This window comes from Dinoponera quadriceps, unplaced genomic scaffold (genome assembly GCF_001313825.1).
Source record: "Dinoponera quadriceps isolate SergipeBrazil2010 unplaced genomic scaffold, ASM131382v1 scaffold1280, whole genome shotgun sequence".
NCBI classification, from domain to species: Eukaryota; Metazoa; Arthropoda; class Insecta; order Hymenoptera; family Formicidae; genus Dinoponera; species Dinoponera quadriceps.
Genome location: NW_014555813.1, coordinates 156,995 through 179,808, shown reverse-complemented (window position 1 = coordinate 179,808; position 22,814 = coordinate 156,995). Strand labels below are relative to the sequence as shown.

Below are 22,814 nucleotides of genomic sequence, written 5' to 3'. Positions count from 1 at the left end.
TTTCGACCGCTTTCTAACGCGCGACATTTGTGACGCGCGGATTATACGATCAGTAATGACAAACCGATGGAAGTGCAACGGACTCTCAAACACTTCCACGACTTTCTAACGGACAAATGTTTGTAACCGCAGCCTATATCGGTAATGTTTATACGCGTCTTAATATTTGCGTTCATTAAGTATGGATAGAAAAAGCTCGATTATCTTTTCAGGAAACACGTATACGTGGTCCCCATGAAGAGATGCGTCCAGGGTTTCCTATTTCGTGGTTGCCAGAAGATCTGTCCGCCTTATTACGACCCCGTATGCGGCACCGACGGTATGACGTACAGCAACGAGTGTTTCCTAGAGATCGAGAACTGCCGCAGCAGAAGCCTCGTCACGAAGAAGTATCACGGAGTATGCGGTCAGCCGACGGAAGAACCAAAAAATTATCTCTACTGAGATCGATCGACCTAAACACGATTCGACAAAAAGAAAAGGAGGAAGGGAAAGAGAAGAAAGATAATTTCACTTGTAACTCGCAGAATCGACGATTACTGTGCATTCATTCGTCATGAGTTTGGAAATATTTAATCGCTCGGTGAGCTAGCCGCTAATTTCACTGATCGATCGAGTATTCGCTGTACTGTCCGCGACAGTTCATACACATCGTCGTGACGAGCGATGTGATGAGGAATAATTCGTGCGAATTCGGACATATTCGATTTTGACGACCGGAAACGCACTGAATGCCTCTTCCGCGGAGGAAAACGAGCGTCTTGCCAGTCGCAGTCTGAATTGTTATCGTATTGTTACTGCTATTATTACTGTACTTCTATGATAATAATATCGCCGCGATTGTCGATCCTTTCTCGAGTGTTTGCGTAATTACGAAGCGCCACTACAATCAACGCAAATCGGCATTGTACGTTAAATTTGACGAATAATCGTCCGTGGTAAATTTGGAAAAATTCTCCTTCCCTTTGCTACTTTGTAAATCGAGGGAAGGGTCGTCATTCGCGCATCGATATAGTCCTTCCGATATCTTCGCACATAATTAACGGTATAGACTCATTATTATTTATTATAGCATTAATCATTGCATACGATTTCATTTCTTCATAGTTGCGCCCGTCGTTCTAATTATGGCTATTAATATATCTCAACGCAATGTTGCCAGAGCGTACTCTTATTCTAGGGGAATATTGTGCTATTATATCTCCTTCCGATATGTGATGTGTGTTCAACTGACTATATATTATTATATTATCATTGCAATTTTTATTTATTATCGAATATGCGAGAATCTTTCCTCTGTATCGACACTAACACTGTATACGCTTCCAACGTCAATAATAAATCATATATGTATATTTTAAGATATAAAAGCTGTTATATGTATGTTTGTATATATCATCGAAAATAATGAGTTATTTGTTTATGTTTACTTTCGCGAAGCACTAAAAATCTGACGTCGCAATTAAGGCTCCGCGGTAGTTACCATGACTGTTTTTGTTTAATGAAGTCAGAAGCGAGAGAACGCATGCCAAGATTTTTTGCGTTATACATTCAAATAAAAAAAATATATCCACAAAATTTGTGATCGATTTAGCACATTTGTAAAATTGGGCTTTTCTCTTACTCGAACAATCAATAAATAGTCGCAAAATTAATTTGGCTTTCTTTTCCAACCTCTTTTCTCATGATTTTGTCAATGTTAATTTCACGACTACTTATTGATTGTTCGAATAAGAGAAATAATTCCAATTTTACAAGTTTGCTGAATCAATCGTCATTTTGTAGTTACATCTTTTTATTTAAAAATATAACGCAAAAATTTTGGCACGGAAGCGTTTTCTCGCTTCTGATGTTATTAAGTAAAGACAGCGATTATTCCTAAGCCTTAACGCAACAATGGAGCAAATATAGAAAACAAACTTATTATTTACCAATCGATGAATCCAGCCGCTCGTTTGACGTCAACTTTTGCTCCGTAATCCCAACTACTCACTTTCCTCGAGGACGGAGGGAAAACGACCGACAAGAAGCAATTTCGCGACACTAATTAACACGACGATCGTCCAATTCGTTTCGAAGGAAGCACGAGAGACGCGTAGCGACTTTGCTCCGCGGCCATGTTGATACGAAAGGAAGTTACCAACGACTTAACAGATAACGTATCGATGCGATGCAACTTCGCGCGATACACACCAGCGCGTACTGAAAAATGAAAACGCCCGCGCGACGAACGCCATTTTGAGAAACGCATGTTCGGTTTTCATTTCGATGTTTCAGCTTCAGTGAAATAACAGACTCAGCTCCCGTATTTACTCGAATCACAGCGGATTTCGCGAATTGTCGATAAGAATCCGACATTCGGCAGCATCAATGTAGCATCATATCGCCAAGTAACAATATCACGTAACGTAACGGTAGCAGTGTTTATTGGTCACATCGGTATAAGAATATCTGAACGAGGTATATAGTTTATATAAGGAGGTTGTATCAATTTGTAATAAAGAGAAATTTATGGCGAGTTACTGGGCTCGCACGTATTTGCTTAAGTTGTATGCATGTTAAAGATCTGTCATTAAATATATCATTATTATTATTCTGTACCGGACAATTTAGATTATTACTGCTTTGACATATTTTCCGCATAGTTCCCGCTTCTTTGAATAATCACAAATATATCGATAATGTGTATAACTAGAAAAAAGAAATCTTAAAATTTTAGTTGCATTGCATATAAAGGTTATCAGAGCGGTCTGTGTTCGAAAAATACGGTTGTAGCTTACCTCTAATGAGACCTTTTCATCGTAGAATATTCGGTCCAGATATTCTCATATCGATGTTGTTTCATCTGAAATTACGCTTTTTTATCGAAAAGGTTGATATAAAGAACGTACGTACGTCGACTGGAAGTATGAATCGCCGATAACGAACTGAAGAACGATAACGAATGTCGTCCCGTGAACCAACGCGAAATATAGAGCGGGAAATGCTGTGATCATTCGAGAACGAACTATGCGACACAGCAAGCACCGTCGATCTTGTTACCGAGCGACAACTGTCTTATCGGTAGAGGTGACGCTCTAGTAGTGTCGAGTCGTACGCCGTCGCCACTCGTCAGAGGCGGGCTCGCGCAAGATGGCGCCGGCGCGCAGTCGTATTGACAGGTGCTTCGGCAACATGGCGACCAGTGTTTACGACAACTGATCGCGGCCGATCGAATTCGCGCCGTTCCGGGTGAACAGGACGCGTTGTTTACGGTCTCTCGGCGGCGGTGCTCGCATTTCTCTCGGCACGAGGACGCGCGTCCGACGCAACGTTCGCACGATCGCAGCGACTGACGACGCACGGAGTGGCGGATACCTCTCTGGAGGCATCAGATGGTGGAATCGCCCGCTGGACCCCGTTCGTCGGATCCCTTCAATATTCCGGACATCGTTCTTATCGTGAGTACACCAGAGATCGTTGCCAGTCGTCACGTTTTTCAGTCGAGAACAGGCGTTACCTCGCGCGATCGCGTCGCGGTAACGCCGCGAATTTCACATCGGCGGGGAGAGGCCATCTTTGAGGCCATCCTCGCGTCGGTCATACCGGGCGAAGGAGGATAGCGATTACGTGCGAGTCGTGTTACATAAAGGCGAAGTCCGTGGGACGCGTAATCGGTTACGTGGGCTCTGGAAAGGGCCTACGCTCTCTCGCGTGCAAGAGAGAGAGAGAGAGATGCTACCGGAGAAGCCACGAAGGCCGTCGCGTCGGTCCTTGTCTTAATTCGTGAAATTTAATCCGCGTTGAACGCGCAAGACATGCTTTGTCGTCCTACCGAGCGATCGTTCTTCGTGACTCGCCCTTCCAGCTAATCTCGTTGCCCGGCTGATTTTGGGGAAAATCCGGTTTCGCGAAAGGTGACGTGTCGGTTTTCTCACATGATGCCGTCTCGTTTGTTCCATGCTGCGATAAAATAATTCTTTATTACTTTATTACACATCGTTTTCGGTATTTCGAATAAAAAGCATTCTAACGGTTCCTCCCCTCGTTACATGCACATTCCATTCTATTCCAACTGGTTGCCGGATGAAACTTTCGCCATGGCATTTTCGTTCGTTTCAGGCTGCGCTGAAACTTACTCTCGTTCGCGCATAGTTATTGTAACGCGGGCTAAATTGCGCCGATCGCTGCGTAGATGCTTATCGAGAACCATCGAACAGAAGCCGCCTTAGGCTCGTCGTCGTTACATCTCGCGTTATCTTATCATCACTTTGCTCAATAATAACTCGACGAATATTTGTTGGCCGGTATATACGACTCCCTTTCTGCGTGTAGTCTCCGCACCTAAGGAAGAATCGTTACTCGGTGCACATAATTAAATTTATCGATCGCGCGCTGAGGGGCGGGAGAGCGGAAAACGCGCGTATTCGTGGATCGCTCTCAATTTGTCGCGTGCTTTTCCTCTTTTTCTGCGCGTTTTCGTTCGACGGAGAAAGAACGCGAAATATTCGTCACGAGTAATTACATAGAATGAGATTAATTAATTATAATATAGTCCGCACAGTTCGTCGGATTCTCCCAACTAAATTGAATTCGTTTGTCCGTAAAGGAAAGTTAATTTCCACAGGTTTGAAAATCGTTACGTTAAAAATACAATCGGTGTTGTAAATTTGATGAAAAAGCGAATAAGTTCGAGCGAGTGAATATCTCAGTACGTCGCTCTGTCGATCGAACGAATTTCCTAGCGAGTTGACCTCCAGATTGGGCTTCTGCCCCAATTGTCGCCGTCGCGCCGGCACTTGTACAGCTTTTTATCACTTTTGCGACATTGCGCTTGCGCACAGCCGTTTCTTGGGTGTACCTATTCTCATTACAAATATCAATAATTTTTCACGACTACGAGAGATTAACTTATATTCGTGTTTAGTAAGGACCAATAAGGTCAACCTACGGTTGATATACAACCAAGTTCTGTGATGTGTACACACATCGTCGAAAGATAACGGACAGTTCGTGATATAAGAATAGTTCTCGACGTTGTGTGTACATGCAACATCGTGTCGCATCAGTTATAACATTAGAACGCGTTTATTTCGTGTAACAATTCTCGCAAGCTATGGGTCGTATTGCGTTGTTATAGAATCCATGTCGTGCTTTAATGGACGATCACGTAACACTCACGTAGCGAACGACGTATCATCCGATCCTCACATAGGCGCGATATTCCAGTCGGACACGAATTATTGGCTGAACGCGATACACAATACTCGTGGTAACTCGATATTCACATTTGCGCGAAAACTCTTGTAATGCTGTGACAATGCGGTGTTTTTATTGCACACTCTCCGATACGTGTTTGGTCCTGCTTCAGTTTTTCTTGTAAATTGTCGATGCTCTACGCTAAATTAGCGTAGAAGAAGATGCGGGAAATCATTTAGGTCTTGTTATTCGCGCGAAGGCCGTACCGATCACAAATATCTGCACGGCTGTTGTTAAGATTAATTATATGCCGCAACAGCTTGAAATGATCTATTGTGTTTTAACGGCCGTGTCACACGCTCCAACCTTGAGTGTAAGTCGAGGGAATTGACCTCGAACCGGATCTGGAATCCTTTTTCTCTTCGGGGAAGGGTAATATGGAATTATAAAAGGGTGGTAGGTCTTGCATGTCATGCTAAAAGTCCCATGCTCCGGGCTTAAACGAACTGCGACCGTCCGGTGAATGTTTCATTTAAGATGCTTTTAATTCGACTACCATATTCGCGCGCGTCTTATCATCCTTATATGTAATCTTGTAAATGCAAGTTTGCTTATTTATTTGTTTACAAATTCTTAAATCCGACTTTTTGTAAAAGTATTATTAAATCTCTTATTTTTCTTACATACATAAAAAATTCATTTAGCCACGTGAGTAATGTAGCAATTGTGAAACTAGATATGTGTATAGAAAAATGAAGACGACAGGTTTATAAAGATAGCACCTCGAAATGCAAATTTTTATAAAATTCACGTGGCATTTGTTTATTTAACCATAAAATCATAAAAAAGTTTTGTCCATCTTGCAGAAATGTGTGTGTGAAGCTGGCGTCTCATTTTGTGGAAACTCGCATGGAATCGATCGCTTTAAGCAAAGCATAGAAAAATCTTTAAAAAAAAATCCATTGCATTTTGCAAATGCATCGATACACCAATATGCAGTGATTAATATCAGTAAACGATTTCTCTTATATTATTATGTAGGAAAATGTTAAGATGATGTTATCGAAAAGTGAACATTTTATGAGATATTTCATATTTTGGCCTGAAAAATATCAAGGTGAAAAATATCTCGAAAAGTGTTCACTTTCCGATGATCTTACTCTAATACTTTTATACATAGAATGGACAGAGAAATTGATTTAAGATTTAAATGTTAAGAAAACTACGTGATTCCATAAAAAAAAATGAAGTTGACCTTCATTTGACCTTAGTTGACGCCTTTACCAAACTGATAAGATTAATAAATGGATCTTTTTAAATCCTACAACTTTTATTTAAAATATTTTTTCAAAACTGCATCATTTATACGAGATATTCGACTGTATCCAGACTTTTGGCCCACCCTGTATATCCAAGACTACACAATAATTTTCTCGTACACATATATATTAGTGAGTTTGGATTGTTATCGAGAAAGCGATTTGATCGTTAATCACAACCGTCACATTTTCGACGCGGACAGCGAGTGTCTATTATCGCGTGGAACTTTGCGGATTTTACCATCGGTCATAGACTTTTCACTGTTCGACTTCTCGGTGTTTCTTACTTCTAAGCGATCTTCGTAATTACTCGAACCGTCCGAAATCGAAGCACTAACATTGACATTCTGTTTGCACTCTTGTTTCCACTCTCTTTCCCGTCGCCAGCCAACCTTTGCGCCGACTTTCAGCTTCGTCAGCTTATTCACGCCGTCCTTCTGATTCGCATTTTGCTCGAGATAGAACTCGTTCATCGGGAGCAATCTTTATCGCGTATTTTCTGCATTATGCTCGCTGCCGGCTCGCTCGATCGCAAACCCTGATATAATTTCTCTTCCATTTCGCGCGATTATCGACAGCATTAGTCTCTCTCGCGTTCCTGCTCGCACCCATCCGTATCGAAGTCCATTCCGAACTATACGCTCACCACGGCGAACTTTTCTACCAACGCGACGCGTCGTTAATATCCGGGCGAGAAGCAGCCGCGTTTCTTACTACGTCTCCGGAAGCCTTCGAGCGAATCTTCATTGTACTTTCAGCCCGCTCCTCTCTTGCCGGAGATTCTTTAAAAACTTTAAGTTCGTTCGATAGAATGTCACGCGATAATTTATTATTGAGATAGACATTCGTCAGAATGCCCGCATAATTCGAAATGAACGACACGTTTTTTTTACTACGTTTCAGTTTGAAAACTGACATTTAATTTAGCTTCATTGTTGATTATAGGTTTCATTACTCTGGACGGACTCGAACAAATCACTGAAGAACTTTCCATTGTGTGTGTTTGACTTCCCTGTTAACTTTGCGTTCGATGTGCCGGTATTACCAACGATATTGTTCAATTTTTATAAAATGTAGCGAGTATTTATGCATTCATTGCATCGTACTGTATCGAGCTCGATGAGAGAGAAATGTTTGAAAAAACAACGCTTTTATGCAAAATTCATAGTATAATTGTGTTGGACTCATCGGGTAGAAAACGCTGTTTGCGATTGTTGTGTATAATCGATAAGAAAAGGCTTTGGTAAAAAGACTCGCCGGTACTGATGGTGACAGATTGATGAAAACCGTAAAAGAAGGAACAAAGCTGAGAGAGCGTCCGTTGTATCTCGATTCGATCAAGAAACCGATCGCTCAATCTAATTCTCCCTGCGAATCAAGCCAGGACGAAGCAATCCTCACATCGATTTCTTTATATACCCCGAGAGACGACTCGTTTTTCTCGCCGTAGTCACGCTTTTCTATTTGTGCCCATTTTAATAATACATCGTGCAATTTCATCCATTTATTTACGATGTATTGTCTGTACGAAGGTCATCTCTGTTTGACTTCGCTGCTATTGCAGTTCGAAGGCTGCTTATCACGAAACTAAAATCTCACATCTCGAAGTTAAAATTTTCATAATTTATATCGTCATTATAGAGTTAGTTACTTTAAATAAATCATATTTGCGTGATTAATTTTTATAGTCCCGTGCAAGGGTGATCATGCAAGTTTCTTGTTGTATAGGAGTCTCAATAATGTAGGATTTCATTATTTCATTAAAACTGGCCACCATCTTTCTCATTATTAATTATTTGCGAGATTGCGCAGCATCAGAAACGTCTTCTCACGTTTCGCAAGCTAGCCCGTGAAATAATTCACCCAACGTATTACTACTGTCCGGATTCATCGATCCAGCCGGATTTTCAGCTATCGGCGAGTTAATGGTGCGTGGCTCGAAAATTTATAGTGCGTATAATCGAAAGTCCGTGTTCGGTTCTCTCATGCTTCTTGCCTCGGTATATACTTACATCCTGTTTGAGGCGACCTGTTCGATGTACCATTATGGAAAAAAATGTGTATTACTGCGCCTCAGATGTATCTATACGTACAGATTGAATTAGTTGTTACGTACCTTATATACATCTCTTTTCATCGTTGTTGCTCGTGATGTAGCATTACCAGCGACCGATGAATTTTACGGAGGAAAATATTTTGTTGGCATAGTAAATAATCTTCGATTCGGAGCTTTAGATTAGCCGAATCGCGTTAATTGCCTTGTTCCCTTTTTATCGATCGGGATAACCGACTATATTAATAAATATTAATAAATGTTAGCTATTATAAGGACGAGAAAAAAATTGTTTAGAAAGATTTGTTAAGAATATTAATTGTCATTTGCTGGATGTATAGAGCAGCGAAATTATTTTTTTCGTGTAACAAATCTTTTTACTGTTATTATAGTAACTAACAATTTGCTGTGCCAGTAAAATTTTTTCCGTGTTCTTGCATTCGAGATAATTGAAAACGAAGCAATTTTCGAACAATTAATAATCTTTTTATCTCGTAGTGTTACTGTTGTCGCAAATGTAACGAAACAAAATATACAAGTCGATTAAACGGTACGATTTTGCGTTAAAATATTAAAAGAATACATTTTCTCGTGTAAATACTACTTAAGTAATGCCTGCGCAACGGTCAATAACATTTTTTTTATTAGTCTGAAACAACGAGCGACTCGCTCGCGCAACTGCTAACACGGCCCACGCATGCCGTTTGTAGCGGTTCTCGTTCGTGTTTCCGGTCACGCGATTGCCCGAGTCTTAATTAATTGTCGTTCATTGGCGAACCGTCAGAGAGAAAGTCCTGTCGCGCGTAAAATTCCCCATTTGCATACTCTCTCGTTTTTTTTTTTTTTTTTTTTTTTTTTTTTTTTTTTTTTTTTTTTTTTTTTTTTTTTTTTTTTTTTTTTTTTTTTTTTTTTTTTTTTTTTTTTTTTTTTTTTTTTTTTTTTTTTTTTTTTTTTTTTTTTTTTTTTTTTTTTTTTTTTTTTTTTTTTTTTTTTTTTTTTTTTTTTTTTTTTTTTTTTTTTTTTTTTTTTTTTTTTTTTTTTTTTTTTTTTTTTTTTTTTTTTTTTTTTTTTTTTTTTTTTTTTTTTTTTTTTTTTTTTTTTTTTTTTTTTTTTTTTTTTTTTTTTTTTTTTTTTTTTTTTTTTTTTTTTTTTTTTTTTTTTTTTTTTTTTTTTTTTTTTTTTTTTTTTTTTTTTTTTTTTTTTTTTTTTTTTTTTTTTTTTTTTTTTTTTTTTTTTTTTTTTTTTTTTTTTTTTTTTTTTTTTTTTTTTTTTTTTTTTTTTTTTTTTTTTTTTTTTTTTTTTTTTTTTTTTTTTTTTTTTTTTTTTTTTTTTTTTTTTTTTTTTTTTTTTTTTTTTTTTTTTTTTTTTTTTTTTTTTTTTTTTTTTTTTTTTTTTTTTTTTTTTTTTTTTTTTTTTTTTTTTTTTTTTTTTTTTTTTTTTTCACCAAGACTTCCATCGATCCTTGGTCGACCAGCGATCGGTGTGAATAACGAAGAAGGCACTAGTATGCGCGAATGCGTCCGTTATCTCGCAACGGAGAGTGGTTCCACGTCTCCCGTTTTCGTGCCAGAAAGCGGAAGTGGCGCGGGTATGCATCACCCATTGTTACGGTCCGTTGTTTGCGATAGGTTCCAGATAGTTTCTCTAATCTTATCAAACAGTCCTTTAACATCTACTGCCGTGTACGCGTTAAGGAAATCCTTCTTATTCCGCTCCGGATTTATTAATCGTGTTCGCAGATGCTCGGCTAATTAAAAAGTACCGTAAATGATTAGACGCGGATTATACGGATGCTGCTAACGGGAGTGTCTCGCGAAACTGGTAATCGGAACCTTCCATATGAAGGCTGGCTGTTTGTTTTTTTTTTTAACGGAATTAAATCCCCCGTCTATTGTATTACACACACGTACGTATATTTGTGAACTCTGATGAGTTTCTCGCGATATTCCCCGTCCGCGCGTCACGTATGATTTCATTAGGCTTGCGGATGACCCGTTGACACGTCTATATACGACGTAAAGCACACGTCAGACGCGCAATTTACGGATTGACGGTGACGGAGGCAATTTAAACAATAACGAAGCGCACCGACGAAATTTCCATCCCGTGCGATCCTCACGAACGACAAAGCAGAGAGCGGGCTCGCGTTTCCGGTAGAAACAATTTACCGAGAGCCTCGCGGCGACTTGGCCAGATTACTCAGATGATATCAGTCATTTTACCACGGTAATTAACACCACCGCAGCTATAGACGCGCGAGCAACCCCGGAGAGCTCTCTTGTTCTCTGGTGAACGGATGAGATGCATACGCGATTAAATGCCGCTGTCGTTAATCATCCAGACACAAACTTTCATGTCTGCCTGTATGTGCCGATCGATTTCTTCGATTCGGAGCTTTAGATTAGCCGAATCGCGTTAATTGCCTTGTTCCCTTTTTATCAATCGGGATAACCGACTATATCATTTTATTATTATCTTTTTATAATATATTTTTTTCACACGATACGAACGCATTACGCCGTGAGGGATATTTGCGCAAAAACTGAGCTATTATAAATTCAAAACGATCAATCAGACGAAATGATCCGGTCGAGGAGCGCGATAACGGGGAGCTCCACTTCTTCCGTCCTCGGCTTCGCACGCTCTCGCGTCGCTTTCACGAAATACGACTTTAAACGTTTGCCGGGGTAAAGGAAGGATTTACGATGGAAATAATTTTTGGAGCTCCCCAGAGTTTATTCGGCACTGTTAGCGCGCTGTTAACGGCCGCCATCTCGTAAAATCCTCACGCGCACTCATTCTTCCTCCTCTACTCGCGGTTCATCGACTTCGTTTACGACGATCGCTGGTTTCCGATCTTTCGCGTCTCGTAATTATTCACAGGTTGCTTCGGGAGTAATTTTACCTTCACGAAATATCGATTACTTTATAGCTATACGCATAAGAAAAATTGTGTATCAAAATCTAACAAACGGGTAAAAATCTAAAAGTTCAAAACGAAAACAGTAAAATCGGAAATGTTTGGCAATTTTTTTTCTATCGAGTTTAGTCGTCAATAATTTTGTTCTAGAATCTTTTTCTTTTGCAAGGGATGCTTTGCGATGAGAATTCTCTCTAACAAATATTCGTCCACTCATCTGTTCTGATCTATACACTGAAAAATAGTCGTCATGTTTTCAATAATAACTCGTGTATTCCAATGAATAGACAGTTTGTCGATTATTTCTGCGAGTATTTCGAATGAATGTATTCTTAAACGGGCAATAGTAAATATTGATTGTCTCTTTCGGATGATCTGAAAAAATAGCTCGCGTCGAAAAATAACTAGATAAATGTGTCGCTTCATCGTCCGTGAACGATCCCGTATCTCGGGGAATATGTGGAGGCACGTTGTTCCGAAATTGCCGGCAGGCGAAATGAGCGATTTCCAATCGGTTCGCTTCGCTCGGCGTTTTCTTCGCTCCGCGAGAACCGACGTTGTTTCGCGCCGCTTTTTCTGCGACCGATAATAAGCAGTCGCGTTAAATTGGTCGATCGTTTCAGGTGAGTCTGCCTACGCGGACCTAGTTGTTAACATCCACCTCCGGTTCGATTATTATCCCGCGGGACGCGGCCACCTTCCCAGTCTCCCTCGTTCCGCACCTCATAGATAAACACCGGTGGGCAAGTAGGATTATAACGAGACCATTCGGAAATTCGCACCACTTATTAGCCGCCGCTCACGGAGAGAAACTCGAGGGACGGCCATAGGGAAATTATACGCGTTCGTTAAGATTCTTCTCGGGCAACGCGCGACTCGTCTGCAGATAAGACGATTCGATAAGATGCATTAATGTTGTAAATTATCAGTATGTGCGGTGTTATCGAGTTTATATCAGTACACTGCGATATTATTTTTTCTATCGGGCGGATTCGTCGCGTCTTCAAGAAAGAAATCGTTAGAAACGATCGAAGAGCGACGGCGGGAGAGTAACCGCACGCGACTTACCGAAGAGCGAACCGTTTATCATCAAGGCCGAAAATATTCCACGTTCATTTTCCCGGTCCTCTGTCATCCGTCGTCTCTCTCTCTCTCTCTCTCTCTCCGCATCTGCGGGAAGAGAGAAAAATGGCGAAAGACGCGCAACGAGCCGTTCGGCTCGTCAGACATTCAAGCCACTTATTACACTCGCTCGCGGTCCCTCGCCTCCCTCCGTAGGTAGCGAGGAAGATTTCCTTCTTCTTGTTTTCCTTCCACCTCCGCTCTCCCATTATGTCCCTTTTCATCTCTCCCACGATCGCGGCTCACCCCACTTTCTTCATCCGCGGCGCGCTCACCCGACGCGTCTCTACACACAGCTGCAATTGTAGGAAAAGAAACTTCAACCGGAGCAAGAAACTTCCACCGCGGCCTCTTTTTCTTCTGTCCAAGGTTGTATCTCTACAGACGGTTCGCGAGTCGCGTCGAAGGGCGTTTACGCGAGCGATGAAAGAAATTTCCGCGAGCTGAAAATCTCCTGGCGCACCTTAATGCCATCGCGAAAAAAGAGACAAATCGCGAGAGACGGCGGGACTGTAACTTATTTACAATACGTACGGAAAAAAATTAGTATCAATTTAAAATTCATTCTCATATAAGCAAGAATATCTAGTCTTATATGAAGATAAAACTTGCTTGCATGAAGAAATTCTATCAAAAATATTATATTATATAGGTGCGAGCAAAGTTTACTGCGCAGCGGACAATAAGGCTCGAGTCGTCCGAATTCGCTCGTAAGAGAGCCTATCATACATTTCGTTTAGTTACGCATAAAATTCAAGAAATGATTAATATTTGTCTTCAAATATGAAAACAGTTGTTTTAATATAACAACATATTTGCTTAAATTGACTGCATTCATTCGATAATATACTAACAAGTTATTAACTTTATATGTAATTGAAATAAGTAATTATTTGGTTGAAATAACTAGATATACGATTAGTTCAATGACATTTTTAAAAACTGTTATACTTTCGACGCAAATACTAAAACGATTAAAATAATAGCAAGACGTATTTGTTTCAATAATATTGCTATTGAATCAGGAATATTTATTTTAATTTTATTTTGATTCATTTCAATCACACTGATGTTGTTGAATCAGCTACTTTTTTTTCTATAACAGCGATATTCTTCCCGCGGTGTAGACTTTTCCTTTCATCTGTAACAAAATTTAGAGGATATATTTGAACGGTCTTTCTCCTCTTCCATTGATATCAAGTAATTTTTTTCACACGGGGGATTAATCCGCAAATAAGGACACTGTGTCTGTCTCGTTCATCTCGGACGTACCTTCCGGCCACCGAGGAAGGCACTATTTGCTTAGATCTCCTCTCTTTCCGTCAGCATGGCGCGTATCCCATTAGCTGTCGCAACTAGCACGAGCAACGACTAACCCACTTGACCTTATCCGCTGAGTTCAACGTTTTCCATATTATCAGGAACATCCTTCTCAAAACGTCGCGTGTGCAAATTGGCGTAAAGTACTCGAGTGACATTCTTTCTTGCTCTTCTTCCTCCTCCTCCTCCTCCTTCTTTTCAAATCTTTCCTCTTCGTTCCGTCGTGGCTCAATTCGTCGTGGGTGGTGGATGATTCAACCGCGAACACTATTACATTCCGTGAAGAACGAGGCTTTGTTCCAGGTAGGCTGTGGTGTATCTAGGCAAATAAGAATTTGATCGACTATCGGATCAACAGGACGCGCCAGAATTTACTGGAAATTTATGAAAGCACCGAGGAAAGTAGACACTCGATAGAACTCATCGTCTTTGATAACAGTAAATGTTAGAATTGATAACGCTCTCGATTCGAGACTTCGAATTATCTCGATCAAACTCTCACAATTTCTGTAATTACCGATTTTGTGTGTGTTTCCGAATTTATTCATTATGACGGATATTACATAATGTCAAGAGCGTGCATCGAAGGCCTCTCTTATGGTATTGACCTTTCGTCCGTGCGCACGTGCTTCCACGGGACTTAAAATAGATGAAGTAGGGTGGCGACAAATAAGGCCGACTAGACACGCATAAGAACGAGGTTAAGTCGACCGCTCAATAAATTCCCGGAAGACGGGATGATTAATTTCGTGATGGCACCGTATCGTCGTTAATCACTCTCCAATCTTACGGGCACGTCAAGTGGTCGCGAGAGGTTGCCGAAATAGTTCCGAAAGCAAGCGCGGTAAGAACTAGTTAATTACAATAATTACATGGCGAATAAATCGTCCGTGAAATTGACCGTTCCCCGAAAGAACAAATGCGAACAGCGAACTGTGGCGACGTACGGTAAACGTTGTTGCGCACGATTGATTAACAAATCCTTCCCCGATCTTGGGCTTTCTTTGATGTCGCCGCGTATGCAAACAACATCTTACAGAGTGACGCGTGAAAGAGCAGTCGGACGAGTAAGCGTTGAAACGTTAAAATAACTCGCATTCCGGCTGACCCCGCGAGCGGTAATGCGCGGATAATAGAAGTTCGTTGAAGTCTGTGCAACAGAATAATGGACCGTTAACGAAGTCGCATGTTCATTTACATTGCTGATCGCACGACCACCGAATTGAGAATGGTCGTCGCGGTGGTCGTCGTAGCTGACAGCTGTGTCGACACGCACCGCAAACATCAGCTTTCCGTGAGAGGATGCAGACAAGGGAGAGAGAGAGAGAGAGAGAGAAGCGAAATACGCGAAAACTTTCCTTTCCGTCGATCGCGCATTTGTCAGAGTCTTCCCCGCTGCTCTCCACCTGCGGACAGCTATGAATATTCTGTTCCGATATTTCGAAAATTCTTGAAATTAAATTGCAGACACCGTTCGTCTACGACGCGCGTTAGCAGTCTGAACTACCGCACAAATCGCCTGATTTCCATCACTATGCGCGCGTGTGGTCTTGCGATTCCCTCACCTTCCTCTCTGTTTGTCCTTCGCCTTTATCTCACATGGACCACTCGTTTTATGCACGTGTTGCCTCCCCCGCTAAGTAGCCAGGACAAAAAAGTCGCCGGGTGTTCGTCGTTGGCAACGAGATCGGTAGGACTTCACGTTCTCGTGACTACGCGCGTTATCACGCAATGTCTACGCACCTCTCTCTCTCTCTCTCTCGCTCCCGATTAAGTCACCGATGATCTAAGGAATCGATCCCATAGTCATATCCACGTTTACATCATCGTTGTTTTTACATTACGCTGGATCGACTCGAGCGAACGCATGTTTCGTTCGTTCGAACCTACGACGCCTGCGTTGCGTAAACTTTCTGGGTCGCCCAGAGTCGCGATCAATCCGCCTTTAACGATTTTCACGGCTACCCTCTAACGCACCGTCACGCACGTGACCCAGATTCGCTCGTGCCCACCTGCTCCCCCTGCTGTCCTGAAACATTCCGGGGTGAATCACCGTCCCTGGATCGCCCCCAGTTCTTTTAATTCTTCCCTCTGAAAGGTAAGACCTTGCATGCGAGCGAAACACAAAGAAATGAAAAGCGCATTTGGTGAAAAAATGAAAGAGCTTCCCCGAAATTGATAATAATATGTTCGTGGGACGAAACTCTCGATGTTCCTCGCGAGATCAAACTTCTCACGCGATATCGTTCGAGTACATGGTATTAATTCTCATCGCCGACACTTCGTCGAGCTTCCTTAATCGTATCTCGCAGGTTTCCTCCGGGGAATCGAGTTCATCATTCTTATTTCCTACGTATCATCGGAAGACGCCGATCGGCACTTTTCGTCCTTTCTCCGCTTTTGCCTGACGGATGAATAGAGAAAGCTAGAGCGATAACGAAAAGATCGATCGAGGTAAATTCCACGACGCTGAATCGAATAGCAAACGATTGCAAGAGAACGAATGATTAGTGACAGCATTATCTAACGAAGAAATCCTATTATCCTTAATGAAGGTGCTGAATGAGGATTAGAAGGGGTAGGCAACGAAAGAGAAGGCATTGGAAAAAAGCGAGAGAGAGAGAGACAGAGAAAGACTCAGTTATTCATTTAACGTGCAGAAGTGGGGGAAGCAGATAAGCGTGCTGATAGAGCGACAAAGAGCGTAAGGACGGAGAATGCAAGAGCGAAGAAAGAGAAGGACAGAAGGCGGAGAGAGAGAACAAGACAGTGTGGTTGCAGCACGGTGAGTGCGATGGAAACAGAAGCAGGCGGAGTGCGTGAGCGAGAAGTGCGTATGTCGGGATACACGGTAGCTTCTCATAGAGAGAAGACAGTTGCTGCTTCGCCGCAAGGCTGTTCGCATCGTGTTGAAAGAGCAGTCCACTCAGACACTCTGCTTGTTGCTTTTTCGTGTCGCGCGTACTTCCGCGTGCGAATATCGATTCACCTGGACGTTTCGTTAAATGGACGAAGAAAAAAAGAAAATGTGTATTTGTTTTTCTTTGTGAAATCAGTGCTGTTGTTGTGCTCGGTGGATCCAATAACGTAAAGATAACGATCGTTTGTACTGCGAAAGGTAACGGAAAGATAATCCGCGAGAAAGCCTACATCTCGAGTTTAGATTTTTAGTTGCGGATATTCGGTCGATCGCTGACCGCTCCGATCGGGGGCGTACTTGGTATCATAGTGTGCGCGTATTAATTTTTGCACGGGCGAAAATTGCGGGGTCTCAATATATTCGGGAGAAAGAACGAACGTCGGGAGACGGTTCTCTTTAAGCGAACGAGCTGACTGGAGATTTTTAATTAGCCAGCTCTTCCACCGCGTCTCGCTAGTCAACGGCATCGGTCGCCGGCGAAACGCAATTAGACAGAAGTTCTGGCCAGTGCGTAAATTCCGAACTCCTTGCGAGCGAGCAGACGCGGCGAAAGAAACGCCGGGAAAATTAATGGCTCTACGGGTGGGACATCCGCGGGGAGTTGAAAGCACGGCCGCCGAGAGTCACGATTGGTGCACGTAGTGGTTCCACGGAGTTCCCGCTCCGAAAATAATCGTTGTATTTTTACCATCGCTTTATGCTCACTTCGCTACCACAAAGTGGCGTTAATTCAGCGTCGTGTTCCCACGACGCGCAATTTCCGAGGAGAGAATTCACTTGCCAGACCGCCTTTCTATCGACGCGATCGACGTTCATTATCATCACCGATAATGATACGCGTATTTTTCTCTCGCGACGGATCATCGCCGATTAATTATTGCCTGTAACGTCTATCGGCGAAGCGTAAAAACAATTCTAGCTGAGAAACGCAAGATTACGTCCGTGCCTTACTCAAGAGCAATTAATCGCAATCGTTCCTTCGCGTCACTTTTATTTCACGCGCATTGTGTCATGGATACACGTAATCGGAAAATTATACCTTACGACGTACCTTACGTGTTTTCAATTTTCAAAATCAGCTTTTTCTGAAATAGAAATGTGTGAAAACATCGATAACACTGGTTAACACAAAAATTGTATTCTAGATCTAACTGTGAGTTCTAGTTAACCCTTATCTAGCTTTTTATGCGTGATTCTCACTAGGTTATAGCTGGTTTCGGTAAATATGCGAACTTGTCACCTCCTACGTGACGTACGACCACAGCGACAAAGTATTATTGTCACATGACTTGCGACCGATAAGGATTAATTTTGTGGCGTTGATCACAAATATAACGATTAAAATTAAAACTTAGCTCTAATTTCTATTATATGATAAATAATAATCAAATGGGAATTTGATATTTGGGTTTTTCGTAGTGTGGAGAAAAAGAAATGTATTCAAAATCATTTTTCTACAATTTTTCCTTTTGAGATTGTGTATATGAGACAATCGTGTAAGAATTTGTGAGCATGTGTAATTTTCTATAGAAAGATGGAGATTATTTTTTCTTTATAACGTTCTTTATTTTGATATCGTAAAAATACGTCTAATAATATAACATTTAAAAGGAATTTTTTAGTTTTTCTGACAATATGAAACATAAAAATAGAAAATTGTAACAAAAACATGTTTCGTTGTTTTATTTTCGCATCCTATCAATTTGCAAAAATTGAAATATAGCCTATATTTTTTAGCTAAATCATTTTTTTTTTTTAATTGTCATTTTCTGTTTCAATACATAAATATAAATAGAATAAAATAAAATTTAAAAAGGGATACAATTTGGGTTATGATATGAAATTTGTTGACCAGTGTAATTGTCGAGTTAGAAGCGATTGAAAAGTCTTCTGGCGAATCGAATATCACGATTTCCCTTGATATTTCATTTTCGCTAGAAGAGAAAGCCCACCTCCGAAAATCGATCCCTCCCGAGAATCTGCTGGAGAGCGAAGCGGTGACACCTCGTATACACCTAGCTATTAAGCCAACTACTCCCACTGCTTCTAATTACGTTTTCTTGCCACGATGCTATCTGTTGTTTCGTTGGCGTAGGTACACCCACGGAATCCTCCCGCGGCACCTTAATTCCCTTCTCGTCTTAAAGTCGCGTTCGACATTGCGACTTCTAAGCGGCTAACGGGAATTCGAGGCACGGCCGGATGGCGCGATCATTGAATTGATTCGGGCTGAATGAAACACGATTCGCTGCCAACTCCGTCGGCCGGCCGAAGCGCCCTTCTTTGCGTGCATTTTCCGTGTCGCGCCGGGAAGGGCCCGACATTGTGCTCGTTATCTAGACGAATGGTTCAAATAACCGCATCGTTAGGGCGATTTAACAATCGAGCCGGGACAGTTTAACGGCCGGGCGGAACGACGCGCGTGTATCGGACAGCGTCTAATTCCGGCTAAAGTGATAGCCAGGCCGCTCGCTAAATTTATTTTTCTTCGCGGTCTCTCGATAATCTTTATCGACGTTCCTGAAGTTCGCTCGCGCGTGAGAGCGAGATAAACTCCTGCCATCGCGCGACAAAATCGGCGTACAATTATTGCCACTTCTCCGACGTGTGAAGTTTCGGAGCCGCGATGAGAATCGCACTCCCTCTCTCTTTCGAGCCGACGCTTCTGTACATTCTCTCGATTATTCGCACCGTGAGGTCGACCTCCTTCTCCTTTAATCAATACATCGAAATAGTGACGCGCGGAAAGTACAATTATCGTTCCGTCATCGTTGTAAAATACTACATCTTCTGGACGATCGAATCATCCGGTTTTTATCCGACGCGCGCCAACTCGCCCGCGGAAATCCGCCGGACTGCCATAATTTGGCGAACTTTTCCCGGCAAAGCTAACGACCAGCCGGGCCAGGAGTCGGCGAACGAACTGACGAAGTCAGGGGTAATCACGCTGTTAACCGCGTTCGATCGGCTGCTGCAGGTGAATGAATCCCGACTCTCACGGTTCGCCTCTTTAGTCTGTCCATCGACCCTAACTAGCTATTTATATACACGAGACGTTTGTGGTTGTGCCACCGGCAGCATCTACGCTCCGGACACACATTCACGCGCTTCGCTGCAACCTCGTGTTTCGCGCGCACACGCGTGCCGAGTCACTCTCTCGTGTGCGTTCCTCTGTATGCGCCCAATTATAAGCATTCTAGATATCAATGCACCGCCGTGCGAGAGAACGTGAATACGTGAATCGCTCCTCTATAGAGCTGTAATCGTTTTTATTGCCGCTTTCGACCGGACGGCAAGCAGCAGTAGCATCGACGACAACGACGACGGCGTCTATTCAAGGGATACACGCATGAATGTTACATCGTGTACATGAAAATACGGATATTACGGACGTTGCGGCGTTATCTCGCGGCGTCGCGCTGTGATCCGATGGTTGCTGCATTTGCATCCAAGTGGGATTCAATCCTCCTCGCCTCCTTTCTATTAATTTCAACACGCGCGGTATTTCGATTCGTGCGCCTAGTCGGTGCAATCGCGCTCCTCTCAACAGGTTTTGGAGCGAGCGGAAATCAATCGTGGGAGCGAACTCGTATTGTTGCACCGCGACAGATCGGTAAAATTTCATCTAACCTTAACCGATTGTTTTCGTGTACTGTACCTTCAAACGCAGATGAATTATTGACACAGAAAAAAGTGCTAAAATCGAATAATTACTTGTTTTTCACTTTCTTAAGTCAAGTAATATTTTTATCAATTTAAGTATATTTTAATAGCTTAAAATAAATATTCACTTGAACGCAGTATCTGACTTTCTGGGTGAATTGCTGAGTATAACATTGTTTGAAATTTAAGAGAATATTTATTAGAATTATGTAATACTTCTTTTCCATTGAAAAAAACCTAGTAGTTTTAAATGCCGATTTTTCTGTCCAATAAATGTTTTCGACAAATAATTTAATATTCTCAATATTATGAATTTAGTATTTGTCGCAATTGTTTTAGCACATAAAAATAAATATCTACTTATACGTAAGAAATATCATATAGTCAATTATATTTTTACTCGTAGTGAATATTTGCCAGGGAGCAATTATTTTATTTGGATCAAGTAAATATCACTTTGGACACTTTTTTTCACAGCAATATTATAATTTTGTAACTGTTACTATTATATAACGCATGCATTATATTGCATTGTTGAGGGAGAAATGACAACATATTGTTGTTTACTGAGTTGAAAAAAGATTGCCTTCCATCGATCGCATCGTCGATCCCAGTGTCTAACGCCGTATAAGCTCGACATCCCTTTTATCAGGCGAACGCCATTGGCGCTTCTTTCCGTGCCTGGCTGCGTTTATTGTCCGCGTTCATTTCGAGCAAACGCTCGGACACGCATGATATTGGCTGGCCTGCAACCCGGCTCTACTAATAACGAGTCGTCCAATTTGAAATCGCGTGAACTTGGCGCGCGCTCACCGCGTGCATAGAAACTCGCTGCTCGTTGATTCGATCGCGTAAGCGCCGACGATGCTAATCGCACGTCGATGAAAAGGGCAGCGGACGTTACCCGTTCGTCGTTAAGTAACTTAAAACGTTGCACTTGCACGCGCCGCTCCGCTCGTGACGCGTGACGTAGGTAATATGTAGGACCGGCCACGCCTCTTCGCGTTTTGCTACTCCCTTTCCCTCGTTCTATATCTGTAACGAAAAGGAGCAATCGCCGCGGTCAGGAACGTAGATTTGGCGCGAAGCAGACGCGAAATTGCGCGCACTTTAATGGCACTCGCCGGCAGAACCGTAATTATTGATTTTCTCCTTCCTCTCTTTCCATCTTTCTCTAGCTCGCCTTTATTAGTCTCCTCTCGTGGATTGCACGCTATTGTGTATCGGGAGCTTCGATCGAAATTTTATTAGAGGCGTGCGGATCAAGTCGACCGGCAAATTCACTGTCGCATCAGACGCCAGCAGATATTTCGATCCTGCGAAGAACACGAAAATTCCCCGATCGGAATTTCTCCCATTCGTTCGCGAAAGGAGTGGCGCGGCTGATGCTAAATCGTTGTCGGCTCGCGATGTTGTGCGCTAAAAAGCCTAATTATTTGCTCGACCGCATGAAATTCGACCGAGGCAGCCACCCCGCTTCGAGTTATTTCCGTGCGAAATTACACGGCGGCGGCAGTGACGAAAAAACGGCTCTCCCGCGTGCGTTCGCTCGGGATGGGATGTACCACTTCTTTGATGTTAGTTATTTTCGTTTTAGGCTCGCGCGACTCGAGATAGTTCTTCCATTAACCGGCAGCGTTTATCCGAAGATGCGCGCGAGAGGGAGAGACTATAAAATTCATTTGAATGCACGTACAGGATGTAGATCCAGCTCCGCCTTTTCTCCACACTTGCGCTCCGTATCCTCTCCGCGGCGCGGTAACGGCGGAATAAGAACAGACAGAGAGCTGCGTAAATGGCTAACCAAGTTATTGCGACGTGGGAAGAAGCGGTCTTAATCGTAATTATTTTAAACCGGGAAATACCAGTGTAAATAAAACATCGGCGATTCGCGCTTTAATGCGGTATAGCGCGCGGCTAATGATAACAACCGCCGCTCACACCGGACGCTCGAAATGATAATTGAAACGCGGGAGGGAGAGGAGGTTGCCGTGCGTAAACAATTCACGGATACGCGTCGTGTGTTTCCGGCCAGACGTTGTTGATAAATCGGATATAAAAGTGCGCGCAATTCCAATCGCACCGAAGAAGGATTAACGACCGCGACAATTGTGCTCGCTGCATAACTCGCGCACTCCTCATCCAAAATCGCGGACCCCTAAAATGCGGGACCTACAACGCACTTTGACGTGCGCTTTGGTGCGAAGGAAACGCCGTCCCGTCAGATTCGCGGAATCCACGGAATGAATCGCGAAGGTCGGCTCTTTATTACTCTTACAAAGATATTCCGCCGCTTTTCAGCCCGCGAAAACGTTTAGT

General features: G+C 42.2%; 2 protein-coding genes across 7 annotated transcripts in view; both read left to right on the top strand.

Moving 5' to 3' along the window:
• The window catches only part of LOC106745472 (agrin), a 30,064-nt gene extending 28,460 nt beyond the window's left edge, over positions 1-1,604 (top strand). For both annotated transcript variants that reach the window (XM_014621103.1, XM_014621104.1), the window contains one exon: positions 213-1,604. In XM_014621103.1, the coding sequence (XP_014476589.1) occupies positions 213-444 (232 nt within the window). In that variant the 3' untranslated portion in view covers positions 445-1,604. The remainder of the gene's footprint in view (positions 1-212) is intronic.
• Positions 1,605-3,173: 1,569 nt separating this feature from the next.
• Positions 3,174-22,814, top strand: part of LOC106745467 (focal adhesion kinase 1) — a 57,406-nt gene continuing 37,765 nt past the window's right edge. For 4 of the 5 annotated variants that reach the window (XM_014621096.1, XM_014621094.1, XM_014621092.1 and 1 more), the window contains exon 1: positions 16,753-17,030. The gene's annotated coding sequence lies outside the window, so the exon portion shown is untranslated. Of the gene's footprint in view, positions 3,441-16,752; positions 17,031-22,814 lie in introns of those variants that run through there. The other variant, XM_014621095.1, reaches the window with a different exon arrangement.